The sequence below is a fragment of the Helobdella robusta genome, assembly GCF_000326865.2.
Source record: "Helobdella robusta unplaced genomic scaffold HELROscaffold_14, whole genome shotgun sequence".
In the NCBI taxonomy this organism is placed as follows: Eukaryota; Metazoa; Annelida; class Clitellata; order Rhynchobdellida; family Glossiphoniidae; genus Helobdella; species Helobdella robusta.
The window spans coordinates 2,249,332-2,258,529 of NW_008703782.1; the positions used below are offsets into that span (position 1 = coordinate 2,249,332).

Sequence of the window (9,198 nt, forward strand, 5' to 3'; positions counted from 1 at the left end):
TCTGATGTTATCAACATATACTTTATTGGTTGGCAGAAGCATATCTTGTATGGATACCGCAAGCCAGAAGGTGCCAGTTCAGCCACGGATCCTAGACCGTCTGCGGACAGAGGCAAAATTGCCTGCAGCCAACCCTTATCATCTAGGGAGATATTGAAAATATTTTCGAAACCATCACTTAGGATTTTATCGAAATTTTTTAGAATTGAGACCTCCGGGCCTGGAGACGTTCTCAAAAAATACAAAAAAATGTATGTATGTATGTATGTATGTATGTATGTATGTATGTATGTATGTATGTATGTATGTATGTATGTATGTATGTAAGTATGTATGTATGTATGTATGTATGTATGTATGTATGTATGTATGTATGTATGTATGTATGTATGTATGTATGTATGTATGTATGTATGTATGTATGTATGTATGTATGTATGTATGTATGTATGTATGTATGTATGTATGTATGTATGTATGTATGTATGTATGTTAAAACCAAAACATGATGAGTGACACTGAACCGTCAAACATCAAGTAACAAATGGATTAACACTTTGATTTGTCGTTAATTGCACATGTCGGCATTCAGTTGGATATTTTCAAGCACACAGACACGCAGGAAGCGCTGCAACAAGCACAAAATGTGGTTAGTTGCGAAAAACAGTTCCCTGCTGTCGCCTGATCTGACGCTGATCATTTTACATATTGCCGTCAAATTCGCCCAATTTAGAAGGGTCAATGTGTTTGGATGTACGCAGGAAGTACATCAATTTGGGCAAACTGAGGGCATTGCGGATAATAGTCAAGGCATCATGGGCCGAAAGACAGGAAACACGACCCAGGGCGAATTTAAGCTCAGAGAGCTTTTGGTCAAAAACTTTATTTGATAATCGCCCTCGACCAAGGGTGTGCCTAAAAAACTCAGTTCTGATGCACCAACTCTGGGTATTCCAGCCAGCGCATGTGGCATCTGAAATAAACTTTGGCAGTAAAGTTCGCATTTTTTAATGTTTAACTTTAAACCAATTGCAGCGGAGTTATGCTTCAAATATTCGTAGCTATCGGCCAGAGTTGGGCCGTCCGAAGCAATGCTGATATCATCCAGATAAGCGCAAACGAAAGTGGACGAAGCTTTCTCTAAGAGTGGATAAAGAGTTAGTGCGAACAGCAAAGGACCAAGGGGATCACCCTGCTGTACCCCCTCGGACGATTCTACAACCCAAGAGTGGTAGCCAAGGGAAGAGACTCCACCATAGGCAGAATGGCAAAAATTATAGATATTGGGACAAAAAAGTTTGACAGCCTACAACATCGAGTCTCTTCTGAAGGCATTGAAGGCATTTTTAAAGTCCAGTTTCAGAAACCCTCATTGATCGGGGAGGTCGGTGACCAATCTTCGAACCGCATGAACAGCGGCCTTAATCCCGACACCCAACTGAGTTGGGTAGAATTTGGTCTTGAGTTCGACCACGACCAGGGCCAAGGCACATTTGCCGGCCAACCTCCTCCAAACGTTTCCGACCGCAATCGGTCTGACCCCTCCGTCTTTCTTATTTAAAGCTATTAGCCGGCCTCCTAAAAAGAACCGGCGGACGGAGAGTGGGCAAGCTCCAGATAGGATCAGATTAATGAATTGGGTTAAGGAGTTCAGTGTGTCGTCAATTGGCAAGGGGCTTGAAAAAACATCCTTAAGGTGCTGGGGTCGTAGGCCCTCCAGGCCTCCAGAAGAACCGTTTTTGAAAGATTTAACGGCCCTCAGCACCTCGGCGGGAAAAACGCAACCAGCCGTTGGTGTCAATGCGGAAAAGACCCGTCTGTCCACCGGAATTTCAAACATAATTTATCGAAGGTGGCCGGCGAGCTCTCAGCCAGGCCCTCCGGCGAACAGACAAGTTTGACAGCCGAGGACAGGTTTCCCCTGTTCAATACAAGATGACACAGCGTTGATCCACCGATCGGGGTTGTGCTTTTGTGATTTGGCATTATTGAACCCATCAAAGCACAGTACCAGGGTTTCAAGACCAATAGTTGAATATTCGCTTAGACGCTTGTTGACCAGATTGCCCTGGTTGACCCGGCGACCCCCTCTGGAAGTCTTCTGTAAGACGTATGGGACACAACAGTGGAGTCTAACCCAGTGAGCCGGGTCACCAGGGTCATTACAAACAGCCGTCAGCAAGGCGTTCAGATCATGTGCGAACTTCTCCCTGCATGGCTTAGGGATATGGTCGTACACCGGTACACATTTCAGTACGGCCGTCAGCTTGTCAAAAAAACCAGAGTAATCCAGGTCGAGAGGATCACCGGAGACCGATGCGGCCGACGACCGTGTGGGCAACCCAGACTTGGGGTCGGGTGCGGCACCGAGAGGCGAAGCAGCCCTCGCGCCCAATGGATCAACTTTTTTCCGGGACCCCGAGCATTCCTGTCCTTTCACTTTACCTCCGTGCCGACATAACTTCCCGTCTGGAGTGCTTCTATAGGGGTTAAAGCAGACGGGGCACTGTTATTTGATAAATAATATGTATGTATGTATGTATGTATGTATGTATGTATGTATGTATGTATGTATGTATGTATGCATGTATGTATGTATGCATGTATGTTGTATACATTCACACCTATTTTATATTGTATTATGTGTAGTAGTAACAACAACAACAAAAATGGCATTAACATAAACATAAACATAACACATCGCATCCTATCCTGTTCTGCAGTAAGGCCAGGGCCAAACAAACAACTGAAAGGATGTGGTTAGATTAGTTGTGGCTGATGTGGTTGCGGTTGATGTGGCTGCTGTTCTGGCTGTTTTTGTTGTTAGCGTTGTTGCTGTTGTTGTTTGATTTTGTTGCTATTGATAATTGCTTGTCTGTTCGTCTGTTCGTTTGTTCGTTTGTTCCTTTCTTTGTTCATTCGTTCGTTGGTTTGTTTGTTTGTTTGTTCGTTTGTGTTTTCTGTAACCCTTATCTGATTAGATTCTGTTGTTTTGTTTATGTTTGTGTTCTATTTTTATAGCCTGATTTTGTGTATGTTGTTGGTGTTAGTGTTGTTAGTTGTTGTTGACGTTGTTGCTTTGTTAATGTCGGTTTTGCTGCTTTTATGATTATTCATAACAATATTGTTGTTTATATCTGCTGGTAAAAGGCGTTAAATTGTTATTAAATGCGGTTGGCTGTGTTGCCATGGTTGATTGTTTGTGTGTGTGTGTGTGTATGTGCTTGTTTTTTTGCTTGTTTGTTTTTTTGTTTGTATAAATGATTGTTTGTGAGTATGTTTTTTTACAACACCGATCCTTTTGTTTTTTTTAATGATTTTTTTCCGTCATCATTGTTTAGGTCCTTGTTTCCCATTTAATGCTAGTCATATTTCCCACTACTGCTGTTGTTAGCGTAGTTTATGTTGCTTGTGGCGATATTGTAAAATGTCGTATTGTATGTTTTTGGTTTTTCTGTATATTTTTTGTGTTTTTTGTCTTTGTTTTTATTTATTTGTATTTGTTTCATATGTATAATTTTATGTTTCGATGTTTCATTCTACTTTTTTTGTAAAACTTTGCATAGCAATGTATTTTTTTTGGTTATTTTTGTATTATTCCGTTCTTTTATGCATTTTTCTGTGTTTACTTTTGTTTTTGTTTTTGTACTGTTTGTATCATTGTGTTTTTTAGCCTTTTGTTGTCAATATTTTGTTGCTGTTGATGTTGTAATTGTGGTTGATTTTGTTGTTGTTGTTGTGGTTGTTGTTGTTGAGGTTGTTGTTTCATGTTTTATCAACTGGATATTCATCACTGGTTGTAAATTTTTTCCAGTTTTGTTTATATACACAGTTTAAGAAATACTCCATAAAACATTCCGACAGGAGCAATTTTATGTGTGTTAATATTAAGGTTGTTGTTGTTGGCACTAGTAGTTACACCATCACATCACAAATACATTAACAACGTCAACAACGTCATCAACCAAATCTTTTAACAGTTTTTTAATGTTGTCGATAATAGGTTGCTACAATATTAAATCTAAATATGTTTTGAGATTTTGTGTAATTTTATTTTTTAAAATTTGAACTCTGGAGCAAATGATTTTTGTTCAAGTTATTTGTTGCTAGTTTTCCATCATTTTTTCATCTTTTTATCACCAACAATATCATTATCATTCGTCCATCATCAACATTATCATCGTCATCAATAACAACAACAACATCATCATCATCATCATCGTCGTCATTGTCATCATCGTCATCAACATCATCATCATTATCATCATCATGACGTCATCGTCATCATTTTCAACATCATAGTCATCATCATCCTCATATCTATAATCATCATCACTATTACCACCATTCTATGGTTATTTATATAGCGCATTATTTCGGTATTTAATTACTTCTCTCGCCCTACACAATCATCATCAGCACTGTGCGAGGTCAAAGTTCAAATGTCGACGTGTCAAGAAGCTACTATTATCTAGCGATAATAAGCCCGCACTGACCACACTACTACTACTACTACCTCTACTACTGCTACTACCACTATTACTGAAACTGTTGCAACTTTTAATGCTACTGCATTTATTAATACTACTGCTACTACTGCTACTTTTAGTTATGAATATAAAAATAGTAATAATAATAATAATCTAATAATAATAATAATAATAATAATAATAAAAATAACTTCAAAATATCTGTTGACATTTTTGATTAGCAGACAGTCACGCACCTTGCATGTTGTACCTATTGGAACAACGATTGTATAGATAGGACCGCGAGTAGATCACAAATTATACACGCATACGCACACATACACACACATATACATACACACATACACATACGTTTATATAAACGAAACGAAATTTTATTTGCTTCTCAAAATTAAAAATTAAAAGAAAGCAGGATGACCCTAATAGAATTTATAAAAAATTCATCTAGTATGGCCACCTAAACAGAAATGTTCTATGTTCGTACAAAAGTTATTCAGCAAATAATAAAAATTTTCCCCAAATGATCTATGAGAGGCATGTTAGATGTTAGTTGTTAGTAAATTAACGAACTCAACTATGTTAGCAAAACAGGTGTTAGTTGTTAGTACGATGGTTCACGGTTTATGTATAACAATGTTTGGTATCTATCCAGAAAAACACGGGATAGACATTACATAGTTATCTATATATTTAAGCAACATATAGAAAGACATGAATAGTAGATCTCACAGTAAATAAATATATAAAAACTATATACTGATGTCTGTGGATTTTTTCAAGTGAGTAAATTAGATGCGACTTTTCCAATGAGATCAATCAATAAAGAAATCAACCAATTTCTCAATTAAAAAATCAATATAATAATTAGAAATTTAAAGCGATAGATAATAAAATAAATAAATAAGAATTGTACAAATACATCCGCTCGTTTAGCGATCAGCAACCGTTAACATTCAATGTCATTATTCAACAAATAAATTTTCAATTTATTTTTAAAATTTGCTTCATTAATTTTATTGAATGGAAAACCATGTTTTAAAATAGCATTCCAAATTCTTGGCCCTTTACAAATGATATGAGGAAAAAGTATGAATGTTTTTGATTTATTTGCTAATATATTATATTGACGTCTGGAATTATTTATCGGAATAAAAAAATTATTGAAAATAGAAGGAAGTTTGTTTGAAAGTTGACTAAATTGGCTGTAAAATATAAATTTAATTTATCAAAATCTAAATTATTAGTTAATTTGAACAGTTGAGGTGTGTGAGCATCTTTTCGAGAAAGCGTGATGATCCTCATTGCTCTTTTCATCAGAACTTTTACAGACATGGTAGTTGATGGGTAAGCACTGGCCCAAATGACGTTGCAGTATGATACATGGGGCAAACAGATGGCGTTATAAAGAAGATTTAAACATTTTTTTGGGAGATAAAACTTTATCCTATTTATTATTCCTGTTGATCTGGCCAACTTGGTTGAAATGTGATTGACGTGGGGTTTAAACGTTAGTTTCCGATCTAAGAGGACACCCAAAAATTTTACTATTTTGCTCTCGACTATTTGTTGATTGTTAATTGTGATTTTGAACGGTTCTTTATAGTTTAAACACTGCACTGGACCGAAGACGATCATTTGTGTTTTTGAAGTATTCAGTGCTAATTTATTGTCGTTGAACCATTTGACGACGTTTTTTAATTCAACATTTGTTCGGTCAATAACACCATCGATGTTAGTTCCGCTACCAAAAATGTTGGTGTCATCTGCGAAGCAAACATAATCAAAGTAGTTTGATGCATTTGGCAAATCGTTGATAAACAAGATGAAAAGTAGTAGTCCCAAGATACTTCCTTGTGGGACTCCAACACCATTATGTTGTAATGTTGAATTTTTATTTCCCCAGCTGACAAACTGCTTTCTTTCAGACAAATTACTTTCAAACCATTTCAAAGTCGTTCCTCTTATGCCATAGTGTTCAAGCTTACCCAACAGGATGGAATGATCAATACAATCAAAAGGTTTCGACAGATCTAGACATGTTCCTACGATGAATTGTTTTTTCTCCGCAAGCTTTCCAATTTTTCTTACGAGTTCTATTATTGCCAGTTCTGTTGAACGTTTCTCTCGAAACCCGAACTGGTAACATGATAGAATATTATTTTTCTCTAGAAACGATATTATTCGTTTATGCATAATTTTTTCAATCATTTTCGAAAATGCAGGAACTAATGAGATGGGTCAAAATTTAGAAACATCATTATTTCCGGTTACTTTCTGTAAAGGTATGATTTTAGATGTTTTGAAGCATCTAGGAAAAATACCTGTTGTGAGTGAGCGATTGATGATGTGCTTTTTGATTGATATTTAGCATTGACTGACTTTGGATCATCAAACATTATTGAATTTTGTAACAATTGTTCTTCATTATTTAAAAGTGTAATTTAAAATTTTACTTTCCATCCAGAGTATTAGCATCAGGTTTCGTCTGATTGAAGCGCCATTCGCGCACAATAATGTTTTTCAACATAATGTCAGGACCCTTCATCTTACCGACATCTGAGCTAGCGATGCAGACTCTGAACATTGTTCATTCCTGGTCATCTTTGTCAAAATTTTTATCCGACGATATTTCTGTTTTTTTCAAAACAGGATAACATGTGATGACATTGATTCCATTTGACGTCAAAAATTCAACAACATCTCTTCGATGGCATTTACTAATGTTGCTCATTGAGAACACAGATTTTTTAATTAAATTTTTGTCTGCCCTCAATTTACAATCTTCAATAACTTTTTTGCCAATAACTTTTGTTGGTTTTTTAGCTGTCTTGATGTTTGCCGTGTTTTCGTTGTTGTTGTTTGAAGTGGTTCCCCCGTTGCTTGGCCTCCAATGAGACGTTCAAACGTGGACGTTTGTTGTGCCGCTTCGTCCAGAGTGGATGATGACACGACGTCCGCCCACAAAATTCCTGGCGCATTTTGGTTAGTTGGTGGCAACGTGTTATTTACATTGTTAGAGATTACTGAGTCAACGTTTACTTTTTTGCCAACATTGTTTGCAACAAGAGAGTTAAGTTTATTTTTCACATTATCCAACTCGGTAGTATAAGACAAAAACATTTTATTAATTTCAGCTTGTTGAGCGAACAACATTTCTTTTATTTGTTTGTTAACGAAGTAGAAATTTATTTTCAGCCAGTTTTCCGTGTTTGGTATTTTATTTATATCAGAACTGCAAAATAATGCTATTTTATCCAACAAATTGTTATTTTTAATATACCTGAATAAAGTCAAGCATTCCAGAAGTTTTTCACGTTTTGAATTCCCGCGCGAGGGAAATTTTTCCATTTTATCTAGCTTTAGTGAGTCTATTTCACATTTTAACGTTTTAATTGTTAGAACGATATCGTCACTAGTATAAAATTCACTAGTATTATTAATAAATGATTCTTCCTCTATTAAACTTAAATTATTATTAACAAAATAAAGGAGCTCGTTTATTTTGACCGGTCTCGACGCCATTTCTTTAACATACACAATACACACACACACACATACATACATACATACATACATACATACATACTTACATACATACATACATACATATACATACATACATACATACATACATACATACATACATACATACATACATACATACATACATACATACATACATACATACATACATACATACATACATACATACATACATACATACATACATACATACATACATAGATACATACATACATACATACATACATACATACGTACATACATACATACATACATACAGACGCACATGCACAACACACGTAAAATTAAGAATATAAACATATTTAGAATGTACACATACATACATACACATGCATACATAGTGTCAGAATTATGAAATAATAATGACTAAAAATACTTCAAAGTCTTTCAACGCAAAATTTATTCACTCGATAGGGAGCCTGATGCAAGTTAATTTACTCGGTAGGTGACAAGACAATTTTTTGTTTGTTTTGCAATTTAGATGACGTCATAAATTATTACAAATTATTTTAAAATTTAATTAGTAGTTTTTTTTTTGATTAATTGGACATACCTTAAAAATTTTTATGTTTAAAAACACCCGAAACAAAATCTTATTTTGCTTTGATATAGAGTTTCTTTATCGTGAGATATGATAGTACGTGGAAAAAGTCCGCACTGGGTTGACTAGTTGAATAATCGGTGCCTATTCTGGTCTCTAAGAGACTTATTGGCATTAGTTTCTCACGCATACTAAAGTCACACAATTTGTTTCCAGTGTTGTTCTGACTCTTGTTGTTTTGTTTTGTGTTGGTTGTGCGAAAGCCGACCGACTGACAGACAGGCCCAGTGAAAACAGGCCAGGGTTGTGCGAAAGCCAACCGACTGACAGACAGGCCCAGTGAAAACAGGCCCTGGATTCTGTGAAAACGAATCCGCCTCCTTCTTTTGTTTCTTGTGCTATTTGTGGACCTAGGGTTCTTTGCTGGATTCTATACTCATCGGTATTTCACACGCAGCTTGCAATTTCCATAGGCTCCGATTTTTGTAATTTTTTTCCGCATTCATTTTATTTATTTCTCGGAGTTGTATCGACATCACCATCGGTCACACACGTCGACGTTGTACGGTTAAACGGCAAGAAACATATCCCAAGTCGAAGACCCAACAAGAAGAAGTTCTAATT

The 9,198-nt window shown here is 36.0% G+C and overlaps 2 protein-coding genes across 2 annotated transcripts; both read right to left on the bottom strand.

Annotated features, from left to right (window-relative positions):
* Window positions 1-1,867: 1,867 nt before the first annotated feature.
* HELRODRAFT_168892 (hypothetical protein) lies at window positions 1,868-3,769 on the bottom strand (the record flags this gene model as incomplete). The annotated part of the gene is made up of 2 exons (XM_009014743.1): window positions 1,868-2,506; window positions 3,650-3,769. The coding sequence occupies 2 exons, from the start codon at window positions 3,767-3,769 to the stop codon at window positions 1,868-1,870; spliced, it is 759 nt and encodes a 252-aa protein (XP_009012991.1).
* Window positions 3,770-7,259: 3,490 nt separating this feature from the next.
* Window positions 7,260-8,012, bottom strand: HELRODRAFT_168893 (hypothetical protein; the record flags this gene model as incomplete). The annotated part of the gene is made up of 1 exon (XM_009014744.1): window positions 7,260-8,012. One exon carries the CDS (start codon window positions 8,010-8,012, stop codon window positions 7,260-7,262), a length of 753 nt encoding a protein of 250 aa, XP_009012992.1.
* Between the last annotated feature and the right edge of the window lie 1,186 nt (window positions 8,013-9,198).